The 20,547-nt window shown below is 34.9% G+C and overlaps 1 protein-coding gene across 1 annotated transcript; it reads right to left on the reverse strand.

Moving 5' to 3' along the window:
• Positions 1-14,063: 14,063 nt before the first annotated feature.
• LOC139784779 (uncharacterized) lies at positions 14,064-19,690 on the reverse strand. Its single transcript, XM_071723969.1, has 4 exons — positions 19,555-19,690; positions 19,178-19,470; positions 18,209-18,450; positions 14,064-14,333 (listed from the first exon to the last, which is right to left on the reverse strand). Exons 1-4 carry the CDS (start codon positions 19,688-19,690, stop codon positions 14,330-14,332), a joined length of 675 nt encoding a protein of 224 aa, XP_071580070.1. The 3' UTR covers positions 14,064-14,329.
• Positions 19,691-20,547: the final 857 nt, after the last annotated feature.

Below are 20,547 nucleotides of genomic sequence, written 5' to 3' on the forward strand. Positions count from 1 at the left end.
CATGGTACGGAACGTATGAGCAATGCGCAATTGTTGGAACGAAGTCCGTTCAATCGCAGACATTCCGCCAATTGCGCTCTGCTGAAATGTATTTTCTAATTTATTCTAATGTCCCATGGAGTAAAATTCGCGGAAGCGCAATTGACGCTAGCCAATCACAAGACCCTTTTCGTAGATTCGTTTATTGTATCTATCAAAATAATGTATATTATTGGCATGCACAGATTACGCTTCCACGTTTTCCGCTGCATAAAGAAATCGGCGGAATAAACGTAAAAAATGATCGAACCAATTTTCAAACGTTCTGCCAATTCCGCATTACGCATGCGTTTCATACCATGGATCACATCATTAAAATTGCAAACACGTATTGTTTATTGATACGCGATTATCGACCTGGGATTATCGACTGTGATAGTTTGTGCGATTATCATGATTTCTTAAGTTTTATGGTTGTAGCTTGAACTTTATGTGTCAGTGACACGATCTGATTGACTGCAGTGAATCAATCGATATTAAACACGATAATAATAAAGCAAAGAAGTAAGTAGAGGGTATTTATTATCCCTTTCAGCGTATAGTTATATATATATATATATATATATATATATATATATATATTAAATATTTATATATTTTATAGGTTGTGTCTGGCATTCAATGCAACTGTGTGTTTGCGTGTCTTGAGGTATGTATTTTGAAAATGCATGTTATAATTTATAAACAGTAGTTTTCTATGTCATCCATAAGATATTATTGTTGACATGTTTTTTTAAGTGTATCCCCAGTAGGTCTAATCTATTGATTACTGAAATAATCCTTTAACTAATTGAACAAAAGTAGAATTAAGTAATTATTGAAATAAAGAAAATTCAGGTTGACTTTTGGGATCTTTTACAAGCGAAAGCGGGAACATTAATCTGAATATTGCACGTAGCAAGCCGCATAAGACGCGGTAAAGAATCATCACCGATGTCATTCATTTATTGAATTTTGTTTCTGTTCATTTAGTTAAAGGGTCGTTTCAGTCATCAGTGGATTAGGCCTTAAAAAAGGGCTTTAGAAAAACGTGTCAACAATAGTACTTCATGGGTGATATGGAAAGCTATTATGTCTGTTAAGTTAACACCCTCCCTTCACAAAAAACTTAAATAACACATGTAGAAATTAAGTGTTCTTTATGTTAATTATGTGCTTCACGATTTTTGTGCTCAAGCGGTTTCGCGGGAAATCGTAATTGAAAGTGGGGGTGCTGGCCTAACATAAGCTAGCACTCCCACTCATTAAAATTACATATAATTTCAAATGCCTCAAAATTAGTCTATAACAGTTTAAAAGATATACGCAAATAAAGATCTATACAGAGTGAGGCAATAACTATTACCACCTTAAATATATTCGAATCTATAAGACCTAGAGAAAAATTATTAGTGTAACCAAAATTGTACAGTACGAAGGAGGCTACCTATAGCAATAATAATTTTTGTCTAGGTTGATTCGGTAATATGATAGAGGAGCTGAAAGTTCAGAACTCATGACACAAGATCATTGAACAAGATTTAAAGTGAAGAAAAAACGATTAAAAAATACATTTTTGTATTGAATGAAATTTACGTTTAAAGAAGATGTTCGAAGTGATGGCCATCATTATCGATGCAACACTGAATTTTTTCGATCACCGATTGGCTTGCTCTTTTAATAACGTTGGGAGTTATTGATGCACAGGCTGTAATAATTCGTTGTTGCATGTCTTGATTGCGATAAATAAACTTAATGAAAAATTTACCAATCACTGGATTGGACATAGGGGTCGTATAGTATGGCCAGCTCGTTTGCCAGACTTTACGCCACTGAATTTCTTTTTATGGAGAACCCTAAAGGACTACAAAGAAGAACCAACTACACTTCAAGACATGCAACAACGGATTATTACAGTCTGTGCATCAATAACTCCCGACGTTATTAAAAGAAAGAGCAAGCCAATCAGTGATCGAAAGAATCCAGTGTTGCACGTATAATGATGGCCATCACTTCATCACTTCAAACATCTTCTTTAAACGTAAATTTCATTCAATACAAAAATGTATTTTTTAATCGTTTTTTCTTTACTTTATCTTCTTCAATGATCTTGTGTCATGAGTTCTGAACTTGTTTTTAGCTCCTCTATCATATTATAAAAAAATGTACCAAATTAATTTAAAAAAATTAAGATGACCTTGATATCTCCGAAGTGTCTCCACCTGGACAAAAATTATTGTCGCTATAGATATCCCCCTTCGTACTGTACAATTTTAGTTCCACTAATTTTTCTCTGGGCCTTATAGATTAGAATATATTTAAGGTGGTAATACTTATTGCCTCACCCTGTATACTACTGATATAAGAGTAAAGTATCAGTTAAAATAGAGATAGCAAATTGGTTTTAGTCTTAAAATGTTCCTCAATTTATGTGCTCCCGAAATATGCATAATGAGATTTTCATGTTTATCCCCTTTGGCCCCTTTGACCCAAACGTGAACACCCCATACGTACAAGAGTAAAGTACCAGTTAAAATAGAGATAGCGAATTGGTTTTAGTCTTAAAATGTTTCTCAATTTATGTGCTCCCAAAATATACACAATGAGATTTCCGTGTTCATCCCCTTCGGCCGACCCAAACGTGAATACCCCGTACGTACAAGAGTAAAGTACCAGTTAAAATAGAGATAGCAAATTGGTTTTAGTCTTAAAATGTTCCTCAATTTATGTGCTCCTAATATATGCACAATGAGATTTTCATGTTTATCCCCTTTGGCCGACCTAAACGTGAATACCCCATACGTACAAGAGTAAAGTACCAGTTAAAATACAGATAGCAAATTGGTTTTAGTCTTAAAATGTTCCTGAATTTATGTGCTTCCAAAATATACACAATGAGATTTCCGTGTTTATCTCCTTTGGCCGACCCAAACGTGAACACCCCATACGTACAAGAGTAAAGTACCAGTTAAAATAGAGATAGCAAATTGGTTTTAGTCTTAAAATGTTCCTCAATTTATGTGCTCCCAAAATATACACAATGAGATTTCCGTGTTCATCACCTTCGGCCGACCCAAACGTGAATACCCCGTACGTACAAGAGTAAAGTACCAGTTAAAATAGAGATAGCAAATTGGTTTTAGTCTTAAAATGTTCCTTAATTTATGTGTTCTCAAAATATGCACAATGAGATTTTCATGTTTATCCCTTTCAGCCGACCCAAACGTGAACACCCTGTACGTACAAGAGTAAAGTACCAGTTAAAATAGAGATAGCGAATTGGTTTTAGTCTTAAAATGTTCCTCAATTTATGTGCTCCCAAAATATACACAATGAGATTTTCATGTTTATCCCCTTTGGCCTATCCGCTTTGTTATAGTGTTTTGAAAACATCTTCACGAGATGTACAACTTTTATCTCAAGGTTATTTCTATTTGTTTTAGATTGCCTTTTTATTATCTACAGAGGTAAGTCTCTCTCTCTCTCTCTCTCTCTCTCTCTCTCTCTCTCTCTCTCTCTCTCTCTCTCTCTCTCTCTCTCTCTCTCTCTCTCTCTCTCTCTCTCTCTCTCTCTCTCTCTCTCTCTCTCTCTCTCTCTCTCTCTCTCTCTCTCTCTCTCTCTCTCTCTCTCTCTCTCTCTCTCTCTCTCTCTCTCTCTCTCTCTCTCTCTCTCTCTCTCTCTCTCCCCTTTCTTTTCCCCCCCTTTTAATTTTCTTTTTTTGGCTGCTTTGCGCCTTTGATAGTCGGCTGCTTTGCGCCCATAAAAATCGGCTGCTCTGCGCCTACAAACATCGGCTGCTTTGCGCCTTTAATAGTCGGCTGCTTTGCGCCCATAAAAATCGGCTGCTCTGCGCCTACAAACATCGGCTGCTTTGCGCCTTTAATAGTCGGCTGCTTTGCGCCCATAAAAATCGGCTGCTCTGCGCCTACAAACATCGGCTGCTTTGCGCCTTTAAACTTCGGCTGCTTTGCGCCTTTAAAAGTCGGCTGCTTTGCGCTGATAAAAACCGGCTGCTCTGCGCCTTTACAAATCGGCTGCTTTACGCCTTTAAACTTCGGCAGCTTTGCGCCTTTAAAAGTCGGCTGCTTTGCGCTGATAAAAACCGGCTGCTCTGCGCCAACTGACATCGGCTGCTCTGCGCCTTTACAAATTGGCTGCTTTGCGCTGATAAAAATCGGCTGCTCTGCGCCTTTAAAAGTCGGCTGCTTTGCGCCCATAAAAATCGGCTGCTCTGCGCCTTAAAAAATTGGCTGCTTTGCGCCTTTAAAAGTCGGCTGCTTTGCGCCTTTAAAAATCGGCTGCTTTGCGCCCATAAAAATTGGCTGCTTTGCGCCTTTAAAAATCGGCTGCTGTGCGCCCATAAAAATCGGCTGCTCTGCGCCTATAAAAATTAATTGCGCTTTAAGAAATCTGTTGTGCGCCTATTTTATACAATGTCTCTAAAGACTCAAAATATTATTTTAAAGCCTGCAGACAAAGATATAATTACCCGAGGCGAATGGCTTACGGACGTACATATAAATCATTTCTATAGATTTTTACAAAGTTGTTCAGATTATAGACCTGTCGGAACATGGCACATACAATTGCCTAATATGATTCAACCTATATCACAAGATAAAAAACACATTCAAATATTGTATAGTTCGTCACATTGGGTGTGTAGTTATTATGATACAAAAAATATATATATATATGATTCCTTAAATAATAAAACATTGCATAAAGATCATAAGCAATTTTTGGAAAGATTATTTCCAACATTTGACTTTAAAAAACGTCCCGTCAAATTTGCTACTGTGCAACGTCAACCGAACAGTAGCGATAGTGGTGTTTTTGCTATAGCTTTTGCTACTTTATTGTTATTCAATATTAAACCTGACAAAGTAAAGTATGAACATAAGTTTATGCGTTCACATTTGATACAAATTTTGGAAAATAATGTTATTAAACATTTTCCTCAGGATTTGCAATGTGCTAATCCCCAAAAAGTACTTCCATTAGCAGTGATAAGAGATAGAGAGGCTAAAGCGACTGCTCAACGCATGAGAAGATATTTTGAAAGTAATTACGCTAAAGATTGTCGGGCAGAAAAACAGAATTTAGAAAATCGCGCTACAAAACAGCAACGATGCAATCAGAGTTTACCAAATAATCGTGCTCAAGATTCACAATGTGCTGTTTCTCAAAGAGTATTTCCATTAACGATAATAAAAGCGACAGAAACTGAAGCGATTGCTAAAAGTGCAGAGACACATTTTGAAAGTAATTATGCTACAAAATTTCGTGCAGAGCAACAGAATTTAAACAATCGCGCTATTATAAAGCGACAGCGATCCAAACAGAATTTAGAAAAAAAAAGTAATTTTAAACCCTGAAGAAAAAGATATAATTATTCAAGACGAATGGATTATGGACGATCATATGGATCATTTTCATACACTTTTGCGAAGTTGTTCAGATTATAGACCTGTCGGAACATGGCGAATCCAATTGCCTCAATTAATTCAACGTATACCAGAAGATAGAAAACATATACAAATATTGCACAGTTCGTCAGCTCCATTAAATTGTACAGATCCAGAACTTAGAAATCGAACTGGACATTGGGTATGTAGTTATTACGATACAACAAAAATATATATCTATGATTCACAAAATAAAAAAAAATTGCACGAACATCACGAGGTATTCTTGAGAAAATTATTTCCAACGTACGATTTTGAGAAACATCCTGTCGAATTTCCTACTGTGCAATATCAACCAAACTGTAATGATTGCGGAGTTTTTGCTATAGCTTTTGCGATTTCGTTATTGTTTGATATTAAACCTGACGAAGTTAGATATGATCATAGAGCAATGCGTTCACATTTGTTAAAGATTTTCGAATCGAATACAATTGAACATTTTCCTCAAGATTTACAAAGTGATGCTCAGACAGTGCTTCCATTAGCAGTAATAAGAGATAGAGAGGCTAAAACGACTGCTCTACGTATAAATAGACATTTATCTCAGAAAGATTCCCGTGAAAACGTTAGTAATACTGGAAATAATTGCGCTAAGAAACGTTGTCGAGAGGAACAGGACTCAGAAAATGATCGTGCTAAAAAACGGCGTCGATATCAGAATTCAGAAAACAATTGTGTTAATAGTACTAAAATTAATCGCGCTAAGAAACGTTGTCGAGAGGAACAAGACTCGTCAGAAAATGATTGTGCTAAAGAACGGCGTCGATATCAGAATTCACTTAATAAGCGAAAACATTATCTTATACATTCTCAGCAAGAACGAGATAGACGAAGAAAATATTATAAAGACAACTTACAAAAGTGTCGTCTTAATAAGCGAAAACATTATAAAGACAACTTAGAAAAGTATCGTCTTAATAAGCGAAAACATTATAAAGACAACTTAGAAAAGTATCGTCTTAATAAGCGAAAACATTATAAAGACAACTTAGAAAAGTATCGTCTTAATAAGCGAAAACATTATAAAGACAACTTAGAAAAGTATCGTCTTAATAAGCAAAAACATTATAAAGACAACTTACAAAAGTATCGTCTTAATAAGCAAAAACATTATAAAGACAACTTACAAAAGTATCGTCTTAATAAGCGAAAACGATATCTTATACATTCTCAGCAAGAACAAGATAGACAAAGAAAATATTCTGATCGTAAATGGCTTTATAATAAGCGATATTATGAGAGAAAGAAGTCTAAATGCGTACTTGCAAACAAAAATCGCGATATTGGTAAAAATATTACTAGAAAATATGCAAAGTTTTGGTCACGAAATTATATAAAATTTCGCCCTGTGACAATTGAAGATATTGAAAAGAAACTTGATATTAGAAATCATATTGAAAGACGATTAGAAGCCGAAAGCTTCTTTTACAATAATATTTATTTACAATAAATTTATTTTTACAATAATATAACACTCTCAGAAACTCACGATGGATTATGTTTAGAGAAACTGGATAATAATGAATTTGAAGCACAAGAGACGGAAAATGATAGTGAATCTGTTTCGGATAACGAACAAGAATTGAGTCCAAAAGTTCCAACGGAAGAAACAAAAAATAACATAGACGCTATTTTATCAAATGACGAACAAGAATTGAGTTCAAAAGTTCCAATGGAAGAAACAAAAAATAACGTAGACGCTACTTCAAATAATCAGCGTGAAGCGATGTTAACCCAGATTCTTGACGAAAGTCAAGATAGTTATTACGAGCAATACACTATTTATCCTTTATATGAAAAAAAATCATGTGAAAGTGCTACTGCCTTATATCAAATGTTAAAAGTTCAAGATTTGCCCTTGGACAATCGTGAGAAAGCTTTAGATCTATTGTGTTTTCCAGATTTATTTCCTTTTGGTGTTAATGGACGACACGAAACTAGACAGGTTAAACTTTACAGCCATGAATTTATTAAATGTTGTTTGACATCCAAACATTCACAATTTAGATTAAGTCCACAATTCTTATTTTTCTTGTTAAATGATGCGAATATTCGTCAATTAAGTCGTGGTATTTATCATAAATTGTATACAACTGATTCACGAGAACGTTATACGGCTAAAGAATATTTACAAGCATTGCAGAAAGGTGATATGGAATCTGACTTGAGTTCGATATTTGCCACTTTAAGAAATACGGAACAATACTGGCGTAGACCAAGAAGTGATTTAATTGCTATGACGCAAGAACACGGGCCTGCGACATGGTTCTTTACAGTTAGTCCTGGTGAATGGATGTGGGATGATTTAGGTGCATATATTCGTGAAGTAAATGGATGGCCTAACGATTCGACGCCCATTAGTGTACTCGTTGCTAAAGATCCCGTGTCGACGTCGAGGTTTTTTTATAATAAATTCAAAGCGCTGCTTGATTTTATTTGTTCCAAAGATCACCCGATCGGAGAAGTAACACATTACTTCTGGCGACGAGAATACCAAGGTAGAGGTATACAACATTTTCATTTATTAATTTGGATTAAAGACGCGCCAATTATCGGTAAATCTTCTGTTGAAGAGGTTTCTAAATTTATTTTGCAACATATAAGTTGTAAAATGCCAGATCCAAATCTTTCACCATTGTTATACAGGCGAGTCAATATGTATCAACGACACAAACATAACGATTATTGTCTTCGTTCTAAAAAAGCAGGACGTAAAACGACTCGCGTCTGTCGTTTCGGATTTCCTCGTCCAGTTACAGACACGTTGATTCTGAGAGATGTCATAAGTTCGATAGCAGGTAGGAAACGATTAAAAAATAGAAGTAGGCTTTATGACCTTCCTCGAACAGATACTGAAACCTGTATAAATGATTATAATCCTATCATTCTTACTGCATGGGAAGAAAATATGGATATACAATTTATCGGTGAAAAAGCATCGCTGCTTACTTGGTATATTACTAAGTATATAAATAAACCAGGAAAAAGTGAAATTTCTGATGTTATCTTTGATAGTAAAAATAAGAAAGACGAATCATTGGCGAGCCGTCTTTGGAAGATTGCTTTTCGAGCCATGAGTAATAGAGAATGTGGAGCTCTTGAAGCTGCTGATACATTGCTAGGTAATCCTTTATATGGGACTGATCGAAATACAAGTATTAGATGGTTAGATGTTAATCAGATACGACATAGAAAAGTTAAAACCTGTAAGGAAATTGAAGCTCTTGATGGAGATTCCACAGACATATTTTGTCCATCTATAATAGATGATCATTATCCACGGAGACCGGAAGAACTTGAATCCTTGTGTTTATATAAATTTGCACAGCAATATGATATTACGAAAATCAAACCACGAAGTAAAAATATTGAATTCTACAAGATGAATAATGGTTATTATCTGAAACGACGACAGCGTAACTATATTATTAATCACTATAAATATGATGTCAATACGCGGCCGGAAAATTATTTCTTTTCATTACTGCTTATGTTTAAACCATGGCGAAAACTAGAAGATCTTAAAAATGGATGTGATACTTATGCAGAATTATTTCACAAGGGAAAGTTAGATCTTGAGAAAGCATTGGATTATTGTGAAAAATCAGAGAAATTTCAAAAAGCATTTGAAACTGCGAAGCAATTGGTTCAGCAACGTTTAGATGATTTAGAAAAACAGCACGAGTCTCAAGATGATCCTGATAATTCAATAGGTGTTCAAAATATTGAGGCTGGTGAAGCGATGCAAGATTTTAAGGATCTTGGTGAAAAATTAGTTCAGGAAATCGATGTATCCGACATGATTAAAATCTGAACGCAGATCAAAGAAGAGTTATTGACGATGTGATCAACACCGTAACATCGCCGGATAATAAACAATTACTAAAATACGTTAGTGGAGAAGGAGGTACTGGCAAAAGTTTCTTAATTAAAACAATTAAATGCTGGATAAAACAAAATCTCAACAAGGATACCGCTATAGTAGCACCTACTGGTATAGCAGCGTTCAATGTCGATGGTTTGACAGCTCACAGACAGTGGCAGTTAGCCGTTGCACATGGTGGTACTTCCAAGTATACACAATTATCTGATCACGTTTTGAAAGTTTTACGGGCAGAGCACAAAGATGTTATTCTTATTATAATTGATGAAGTGTCAATGATAACTAATTTAACTTTAGCGTATATACATTTACGACTATCTCAAATATTTAATACCACTGAAGATGGTTGGTTTGGTCAAAAGCATATTCTTTTATTTGGAGATCTGCTTCAATTACCTCCTGTACGTAAAAATTTTGTTTTTGTTCGATTATCAAAGAAAGAAATTGATAAATATATTGGCTCTATAGCGTCCAAAAATTTGTGGAAAAATTTTAAATATGACGAATTAACGATCAATATGCGCCAGCAAGGAGATGAATCTTATCGTGAATTACTCTCGAGAGTTTGTATTGGTTTATTGACAAAATCTGATTTTGAGATTCTCGAAAAAAGAAAAATATCTTTTAAAGGCGAGTCTTTCGAAACAAGATTATACGAATTATGTAATTTTATTGATAATTTTTCATCTGATACCGTTTGTTTACTGCCTACTTGTCATATGTGCGATGTTCTTAACACTGCAATGTTAAGTCGTATTGATTCAAAAGAAATATTATTAATTGCTGAAGATACGTTTGAATGTAGTAAACATATAAGAAAGCAAGTAGTAAAGAGATTAACGGATAATGATGAAGATAATACTAGAACAGCTGGACTTTCAAGACAAATTACAATTAAAATTGGAGCTAAAGTCATGATAAGACGCAATATTGATGTCACTTTGGGCCTTGTAAATGGTACAATTGCTACAGTTATTTCTGTTGTGCAGGATACAGATTATGTAGAAAAGATAAAACTTCTTTTACCGTCTGGTTTGGAGTATTTTATTAAAAGAGTAAGTGTTAAGTTTCAAGTAATGGATATGGATAAAGCGTATGTTGTTAGAAAACAATTTCCATTATCTTTGAGTTATGGCATCACCATTTATAAAAGCCAAGGATTAAACTTGCGAAACGCTGTTATAGATATAGGTAATTCTGTATTTAGTCATGGTCAAGCATATGTTGCGTTATCCCGAGTAACATCTCTGGATGGATTGCATTTAATTAATTTTGATCCGTTATCTGTAACAGCTAGTGATAGAGCTATTACCGAATATAATCGGCTAAGACGACAATTTATACCACAAGCACAAATGATTACTATTTCAAAACAACGTTTTCGAAAAGTAAAAGATGTTCCGTGGACATTGTCGAAAAGCATTGCTTCCGTTCAAGAGTCACATCAAGAAGCTCGACAAAGTACTGCTTGGGAGATACGTGCTTTTCAAAATTCAGATAAAGATTCGCACTGTGCAAATGCAGTATTACAATGCTTATTGCATTTAAGTATTATTAGAAAAAAATTGCTTAATATTAAGAAACAAGATGATTTAAGTAAATTAGCACAGCGATATGAAAGTAATATGCAAAATTTGAATACTGATGCAATACGGAAAAGTTTAGCAGAATACTTTTCGATTAAACGAGATGCCGTCGAATTTCTTACTGCTATTTGTACAAAATATGATTATGTAAGAAATCTGGTAGAGCATCAAGTTACTTGTACTAGTCGGTGCAAATCATGTGGTAATACAAAAGTTATTATTACTGATAACAATATAGTTGTCCCAATTTCTATTAAAAATTTGAAGAAAAAATGTGATCTTAATGATTTATTAAAGACTACATTTTCACATTGGTGTCAATCACATGACAAATCATGCGAACATTGTGCAGGAAATGATATAATGTTTAAAAATGAATTAACGTTGACAAAAGAAGTAGTTATTATTCATTTAGTTTTATTTTCATTACAAGATAATAAAGTAATAAAAATACAACAGAAATTTAATTTAAATGGCATATCAACACAGCTAAAGTATCAATAGCTAAACAGCAGTATAAAGTAATGAATGCTATATTACATGATGGTTCATGTATTGAGAATGGCGATTATACAAGTATGTGTAGAGAAGGGACATCTTGGACTAAAATTGATGAGGGAAAAAAAATGATTAAGAAACGAGAACGATGGCCTACAGGTGCTAGAAATATTTATATATTATTTTTACAAAAAGTTGATAATAAAAATTAAGCAACTATTATTAAATATAAATACACATTTTACATAAAAACAATGTCCAGCAATGTATTTTCATGATTAGCAATGATATTCTAAACCAAATTCACTTGCATTTTATCCCTTATTTATTAAAATTTACATATCAATGACTGTATTTTAATTATAAAAGACCATGAGAGTGGTGGTGAGATTAGAAATAATAGTCTGTAACACCTTTAGCTTTACAATCTGTACATGCTGCTTATAAGAGATATACTCTTTACAAGATAAGATGCGTAACACTAAAAAATGCATGATATCAGTACAAAATTACCTTTTTCAAAAAGGTAAAAAAAGGCGCCAAGTACACGCATGGTTACCTCGGAAAAACTAAGTGGTAGTATCATTAATTTTAAATTAATAAAATCCAAGTGGTACTTAATGTGTTTATATTATTAGCATTATTCAAGCTATATTTAGCCCAGTCAAATTAAGATTTTTGGATGAAAAAATTGCCGGCAAGCTGGAAATTGGTATACAGGTTTATTTTAGTGTTCTTTTAAACATACTAAAAGTCCCCATACATAGAGCGTGAGCCGGCTGCGCCATCTTGAAAAAAAGAGTACAAAAATGGGTTTTTTGCGAATAACTCGGAAATTATTAATTTCACGGGAAAGAACATTTAGAGCGAAAATGTAGCTGATAAAATTCCTCGCAATTTGGTTTTTTGTAGAACTTCGTACGACCATTAGTTCCCGAGATAGATTTTTTTGAAGCATCGGGCAAATGAGGAAAGAGCTGTTTCTTCGAGCGTTTTTTCAAAATATCTGTTCTGGCTGTCCGAAAGTAAAAAATGCATACAATGAAAGTGAAAGAGAATTAAATTACCTACAAAATGCATTATTTATGTTATACCGCGCGACTAATATTTCTGGAAATATTACGGTTTAAATGAAATTTTGACTTTCGAAAATTATGAGAATAAATATTTCCTCGCAATATAAGTCGGAAATGGGTAGTCCTACGTAAAAAATTGTTAAAATCAAATAGAAAGGTTATTAAATTTTCATTATTTTGGTTTTTGACCAATTTGCATACGACTAATAGTATTTTTGATATCCGTAAAAGAAACGGTTTTTAGGTACACTTCTCAAAATGGCGGACTTCCGAGTTATCTTTTTTAAAAAAATACACATGTTTCTTGAAGTTTATTAAATTATCTTTAAAATGATTTTTTATTTGACCTTCTGTAATGAATACTTCCAGAGATATAGCCTTTTAAATATTTGTTTATGTTAAAAATTTCTTAATAATTTATAGTTTTTTTTACAAAACATGACATAAAAATACTTTAGAAAAAATAATATCGACATTTTTTCAAAAGTTTATATGCATATGTATGTGATCCTGCAGTGGAACCGGTTTTGAAATGAAAGTTTTTAAAGAATTGTCATTTCAATTATGCCTTTCTTAAGAGTTTTCGTTAAAAAATGGGGTTTGCCACACTTTTTTGTAATTTTCTCAGCTTCTATGAGAGATACGTACAAAATGCTTCAGACCAAATTTGAAGCTTATAAAATTTCCTGAAAAACAGTATATTCGGCATTAATATGTGACCAACAATTATACCAACAACAGATGCTAGAATAATGTTGCTCTTTTTTCCTCAGTTTACCGTAATTTTTAAAGATTTAAATATTGTCGAAAAAATTTATTTCGAAATTTTTGCGGTCGGCGTAAGTTTCAAATCTCATTATACATGATGTAAGCTTCCCGTTGGTCTTTGGGTTAAATTTTTAAGACGGGTAGTATTCGAGATATAGGGTGTCGAAAGTGGCCGCAACAAATTTCTGTTTCATATGCAGAGGCGAGCACACAGTGCAAGTAAGGGATGCATATTTATTGTTGATATACTAATAACACAGGCACACAAAAAAAAAGTGTCTTGGCCGAGACTTTTGCTAAAAGAACACTAAAATGAACCTGTATACCAATTTCCAGCTTGCCGGCAATTTTTTCATTCAAACGCCCAAAAATAATCTAATTTGACTGGGCTAATTGCAATTATGTCTTGTATCGCAAAATATATACGGCTTATAGAGCTTTACAATCTGTACATACTGTTTGCAAGATAAAAATATACTGTTTCTAAGATGCGTAACACTACAAAATGCATGATATCAGTACAAAATTACCTTTTTCAAAAAGGTAAAAAAAGGCGCCAAGTACACGCGTAGTTGTTACCTCGAAAAAAAAACCAAATGGTAGTATCATTAATTTTAAATTCAAAAATATTAATAAAACCCAAATGGTACGTAATATCTTTATACCTCGAAAAAACCCAAAAGTGGGTGGGTAGTATCTTTATTGGCTATATATATATCATAGGACGGCTGTGCATGTGGCGAGATGGGCAGTAAACACAAGAATCTATGGAACACTCTATTTATTCTATATCAGTATATTACACTCTGTAACTCAAACACGTCTGAACACGACGACACTCCAGGCTCTAGTGCACACGACCGTGACGACCGCACGCAGACAACGACCGTAACGCACGAGTGGCGCTTAGAACGCGCGCCACACAGGAGCTGCCCTCTCTAGAGGCGGGAGCGCATCGCTCGTTCAAAGCCCGGCTCTCAATACTCCCTCCCTTTGTGCGAGCGATCCGTGGTCCTTCTCTACATTTAGTCCTTATCTGAAACACAACAAGAATCAGTTATCGAGTAAGATTAATCTCTAATTTTGTTTAGACTCTATATTCATTATCTTATCTCTTAGATATGCAAATGCTTCCAAAGGTAAAGGTTTTGTCATAATGTCCGCCAAATTTTCTTTGGTCTCAATCTATTCGACTTTCACCTTCCCTTGATCAACACACTGTTTAATAAAATCTCCATGAGTGTCAGCCATATGTTTTCTGTTTCCAGTTTCTTCTTTTTCTCTTAAGTTTTTCTTTATTTCCTCTAAGTTGTCATCAAACATTTTAAGTTTGTGACTTTCATCCTTCTTAGTGCAGTTTCCTGCTGCTCTGTTGTCACACCAGATTGTTACAGGCAAGAATGTTCTTCCAACAACATATCTGAGCGACTTGTCCAACGAGATTACTTCTTGACAGGCCTCACTCATTGCTAGATACTCTGCTTGACAAGTAGAGAGTGTAACATATGTCTGTTTATGACTTCTCCATGCTATCACATCTCCAAATAGTTTGATTATATATCCTCCAGTGGATGTAGAATCAATGCAATCTCTGAAATTAGCGTCTGTTAGTGACTCTAACACGTCTGTTTTACCTCTAAATATTAATCCTCGATTCGCAGTTTCTCTAAGATATCTGAAGACTCTTTTTACATCTTGCCAGTCTTCTTCTGTAGGCTCTAATTGTTTCCTTGCTAAATAATTCACTGCAAAAGCTATATCAGGTCGTGTAGCATTCGCTAGATACATTAAGCTTCCTATTGCTTCTCTATAAGGTACTCTTATAATTTCTTTTCCAGTGTTCTTTTCTTCTAATTCACTCCTTTTGTTTTTGTTGCTCCTCCTTCTGGTAACCATAAGAGTGCTCTGAGGCTTGCATTCATTCATATGGAACTTTTCCAGTACGCTCTCAGTATATTGCATCTGATGAATGCTCATATATCTTTCTTCTTTGTTTCGTTCTATTGTTATTCCCAGAAAATTCTTGGGTTCTCCAAGATTCTTCGTCTCAAAGATTTTACTCAACTTCTCTATGATTTCCTCTAATTTTTTCAGATCATTGCTTGCAACTAACATGTCATCTACATAAAGTAATATGATCACTATTTTGCCTTCTTTCCTCCACGTGAACAGGCATTGCTCATGTAGATCATTCTCTAATTCAAGTTTCTTAGCCTATTCCGAAAATCTCTTATTCCATCTTTTCGGACTTATTTTCAATCCGTACAAAGCTCTATTTAGTTTACACACCTTTGTCTTCTTGGTGTTTTCATTCACTTCTACTCCGTCTGGAATTTCCATATATATTTCTTCTTCTATGGTTCCATTCAGGAATGCAGTTTTCACATCTAGTGGCGGGTATATAAATTATACTTGTTTATTATTGCCAATATGGATCTAACCAAAGACAATCTCGAAACCGGTGCATATGTCTCTTTCAGATCATACACATTTTTGTCTTTACATCCTCTTATCACCAGTCTCGCTTTATATCTGGTTGATCCATCTGCTTCTAATTTCTTCTTAAATACCCATCTTGAATCTATAATGTTAGCTCGTTTACCATCCATCATCTCTGTCGGTCTATCAACAAGCATCCATACTTGATTGGTCTGCATAGACTCAAGTTCTTCTATTACAGCATTTTTCCAATTCTCTCTTTCGCTGCTTGTCATCGCCTCTTCATATGTCGAGGGCTCTCTATGTAATGATGCCAGAAGACATCGACTCAATTCATCTTCATTCTCTATATTCTGTTGAATATTTTTCACAGTAGTATAATTAGCAAAGCTAATATCTTCTATTACTCTCCGCACGTTAGTGTCTCCATTACCTTCTAGTTTTCTTTTGGTTTTACTTCTAGTCATTGGAGTTTCACTTTCCTTTTGTTCGACCTTCTGTTTTGGTTCGTCTAGTTGTGTTGTTTGTTTTCTCGGTCTACCTCTTTTCCTTTTCTCAGGAATCTCTAGTTTTTGTTCTCCCTTTTCCTCATCTTCTACGAATTCTTTCAACCAGTTTCTATTTGAGTCTTTTTCTTCTTCTGTTTGACTGTTTTGATATACATTTTTATATGTTACCTTTTCATTAAATCGAATGTGTCGGGACTCTATAAATTTTCTTGTACTTGGATGCCAGAGTATATATCCAGTGTCGGTACATCCCACCAACACACCTCTAATAGCTCTCTTATCAAATTTCGACTTAGGCTTTGGTACTCTTGCATATCCAATGCATCCGAATCTCTTTATTTGCTCAAAATGACAACTCGTTTCTGGTGAAAACTTCTTCAACGGGATCTCGTACTCTATAGTCTTATGTGGAGATCTGTTGTACGCGTGCACAGCAGCGTCAACTGCCAACTCCCACATACTCTTTGGTAATCCCGAGTCGAACATATATGTTCTTACTTTCTCTTGCAACGTTCTGTTGAACCTTTCTGCAACTCCATTGTGTTCCGGAGTGTACGGTGGTGCAAATATGGCTTCTATCTTTTCTCTTTTTAACATCTCTCTAAATGTACCTCCCGTGAATTCCTTGCCTTGGTCTGACTTCACGTAACACAGCTTTTCTTCTTTTCCTAGTAGATTTCTGGCGGATATTAAATATTTCTCTAGAGCCTCTCCCGATTCATCTTTCGTCTTCAGAGAGTAGGCTTTCGCTAATCTAGAATAGTCGTCTATAAAAGTAATTATAAACCTCTTTTGTCCTGGATAGGATGTAGGTTTTATTGACCCCATGATGTCCGTATGTATTACCTGTAGTGGTCTCTGTGCTCTATTTCTGTTTTCTTTAAACGGCAGTTTTGCCATCTTTGCCATTATACAGACTTTACACTCTAATATGGAGTTATCAAACTTAACTGTCTCTAATCTCTTTTCTACTTTTTGTAGCTGTCTTAGATAGTTTAACGACGCATGACCTAATCTAACATGCCATAACATCGCCTCATTTATTTTCTCTAATTTCTTTACTTTTTCAATTACTGAGCTTTCACACATTTTTTCTATATTCTCTATTGTCTGTATATCCTCTAACTTAATGACTTGCTCGAGTTCAGCATTGTTGTGTTCTATATTTTCGTTCACATTTGTGAGCTCTCCTTCATTCTCCCTCCCAATCGCAGAGCCAACATTATCCCTCTCATCTAACTCTCCCTCCGAAATTGATAATTCATTGGTCTGAATGTTTGCTTGCGATTGTTCAGGAAGCTCACTATGTGGAACAATTTCTGCTCTACATCTGTACACAGCACATTCTACATTGTCATTGTCCTCTATATTATTATTTTTGACCTCAAATTGTATAATCCAATTTGGTTTCTCATAGACTCCTTCAAAAACTATTTTATTTGTCAGTTTATTGTAAACTTTAAACACTTTATCATCTAAATAAATACTGAACCCTGCATCAGCTAACTTTCTTAGAGATAATAAATTTTCGGATACTTCCTTTGTAGCAATTACATTTGTTAATTTAATGACTCTCTTTTCTTTTTCATTCGTTATTAACAAAAGATCTCTTTTACCATCTATCGAAATGTCTGCAAGCTCATTTTTATTCGCGCATTTAATAACTTTATCTTTACATTTTTCAAAATTGGACAGAATAATATTCTTATTCACAATATGATCCGTAGCACCCGAATCTACAATTAAATTGACTAACTCTTTTGAACTATCTCTATCTTCTATTAATTTAACCATGCATAATTTACCTTCTTTTGGTTTTCCTTCAATTGCTGTTTTCGTTGGTATAGGTTTCTTGGCTGGTTGTATTTTGGTTATTTTTTCTCTGTTATCTACTCTTTTTGTGCCTTTTTGCACAAATCTACCCTTTTTCTTTATATTTTTATTAACGGTTTTATTTAAATACCTTTTTCCTCTAAATCTGTTCGCCTGGGCTCCAGCATTAGGACAGCTGTCCCCTTTATGTCCTTGTATCTCCTGGCAATAGTAGCAGAACCAGGACCCTGATTCTACTAACGGACAGTCTTTTGCCATATGGCCCAACCGGTTGCATCTATAGCACTTGACTTCTTCTGCAGCAGCCCTCTGTACCCTGATTTCGGGTTTCTCTAACTTTTCTCTACTCTCGCTCTTAATCTCTGCTTCTAACTGCATCATAAAAGACTTTATTTCATCTATGTTCATTTCTTTAAGATTAGTTTGTCTTCTAATTAAATCTACATTCCTCAGCTCTGGTACATTAATTGACACAGCCTGATAAAATGCAGAACTAATCTCTTGTTCTGCGAGAGGTACTGCATCTTCACATGATTCATATTCTCTAATTATTGAATCGAAGCGTTCGCAAAAATCACTTACTTTTTCGTCTTTTCTCATTTTAACTTGATAAAGTCTAGCTCGTACTGATACATGAGTAACGTTTACTTCACTCTTTTTATATCCTCTTAATTTCTTCAAAATTTCTTTCGGGTCTTTTTCATGTAAAATCATTTTATGATAATTTTCATCTAAATGATTGATTATAATATCTCTAACTAGACTTTTTCTCTTAGCAATTTTTAATTCGGAAAGATTTTCTGGACTTTCAATGTTTGAATCTATTACATCTAACAAATCGTTATTCATTAACTCGGATTTTAAATAATCCATCCAAAGATCAAAATTGGATTTTTGCGTCAGCTTATTCTCTTCTAATATGCAACCTTTGACTGTTTAGTTCCACCTCTAAAGCGCTTTTAATTGTCTCTAAACTTCTATTTTTCTCGGCTGAACAGACTGCTGTTTCATCTAACTTTTTCTTTTTAGACTCTACTTCTAATTCTTTAACCGTTTGTATGCTGTTCTCTACTGTGCTTTGCGTATTTTTGTTATTTACCTCTAACCGTCTAAGCTTCACTTTCTCTTTTTCAAGATTCACACGGGCGACTTCCACCATGTTATCCATCATCGAGGTTGCTTTAGTCATAACTTTATCCAACATTTTTAACACAGTATCCATTCTTGTGACCATTTGTTCCTGTTTTTCGTACAGCATTTTTGTTCCTATTGGCAGTACAGGACGATTCTCCATCCATGCTCTGGTCACATCCACGTTTTCTACAATCTTTGGTTTACTGCTTTTTGGGATTGCACCCCTTCCTTCAGTCTCCTCCTTTTTCTCTTTTTCTTCTATACAAAATTATAAATTACTCTATCTCTGAATTCACATGTATATTGTCCTACTGGATTGTTTTATCTAAAATACTCTTTTACCTCTATCTCTTCTCATTAATTTTACGCTGTTACTTTCTCTCTCTACCACCGTGACCACGCTGCTATCGCTGTCGTAGTCGACCAGCGCATCTTGGCTTTCTTCCTCCACCGAAAAATTCTCTGTCTCTTTTTTCATCTAAATCAGGATTTAAATGTCGATTGAACATTAGCATTCCTCTTTTGACAAGATAAACCAACATTCATATTGACATATAATAATTTAATTTCTATCACTAAACTTCTTTCAGCGATAAAAATTCAATGCTTATGAGGCTATATAGAACGCACTGCAATTCACAATAACCCCAAAGCGAGAAAAAAACCCATCCGCCTCTGCAGGGCTATCCGCACGCGCACACCACTGTCCGTTGCGATCCCCAGCACTGCTGAAAAGATCTATGGGAGCTCGGGTTGATCACGCACGCGTACGGGGCCCATACAAATTTACGCGGCTTTCCTGAACAGTAATCAAGCTACACCGCACAGCAAGTCATGCTCGATCACCGACCCGATACACATCGATTTAAAAAAAAATAAACTCATACAGAGTCATATAGAGTTTTATACATACGCATATCATGTTTACACATATATCGTAATCTAGCCATCTAGCATACGCATACATTAACATGTATCGTAATCTAGCCATCTAGCATCGATGCCATATTGTTAGTCGAAATCGATTATGTGTTAGTGCGCGCCCAGCAACAAGTTCCGCGCGCCAAAAATAATGACTCTCGCCGTCCACGATCGGACTTCCGCGCGCCAAAAACAATGACTCTCGCCGTTCACGATCGGACTTCCACGCGCACGTCGCTTTTCCCGCCAGCTTGTTACCAAGCGGCATATTTCTATCTCTTTCTATCACTCACATCTATCTCTTTCTATCACACATCTATCTCTTTCTATCACACATCTATTCTCTATTTCTCTTAGAATTTAGTTAATATCTTTCTCGAATCTACTCTTTATACATCTATTACCTCTATTTCT

This window comes from Temnothorax nylanderi, unplaced genomic scaffold (assembly GCF_030848795.1).
Source record: "Temnothorax nylanderi isolate EJ_2023f unplaced genomic scaffold, tnyl_v1.0 TNYL_tig0675_pilon, whole genome shotgun sequence".
NCBI classification, from domain to species: domain Eukaryota; kingdom Metazoa; phylum Arthropoda; class Insecta; order Hymenoptera; family Formicidae; genus Temnothorax; species Temnothorax nylanderi.

Excerpts from the sequence above, each read along its gene's own strand:
- LOC139784779 (XM_071723969.1), bottom strand. The coding sequence starts at position 19,690 with ATGAAAAAAGAGACAGAGAATTTTTCGGTGGAGGAAGAAAGCCAAGAT. Across the intron at positions 19,471-19,554 it reads ATTAATGAGAAGAGATAGAG|AAGAAAAAGAGAAAAAGGAG; the intron begins GTAAAAGAGTAT and ends AATTTTGTATAG. Across the intron at positions 18,451-19,177 it reads TGAAGCTTAGACGGTTAGAG|TTAGAAGCAGAGATTAAGAG; the intron begins GTAAATAACAAA and ends TTTATGATGCAG.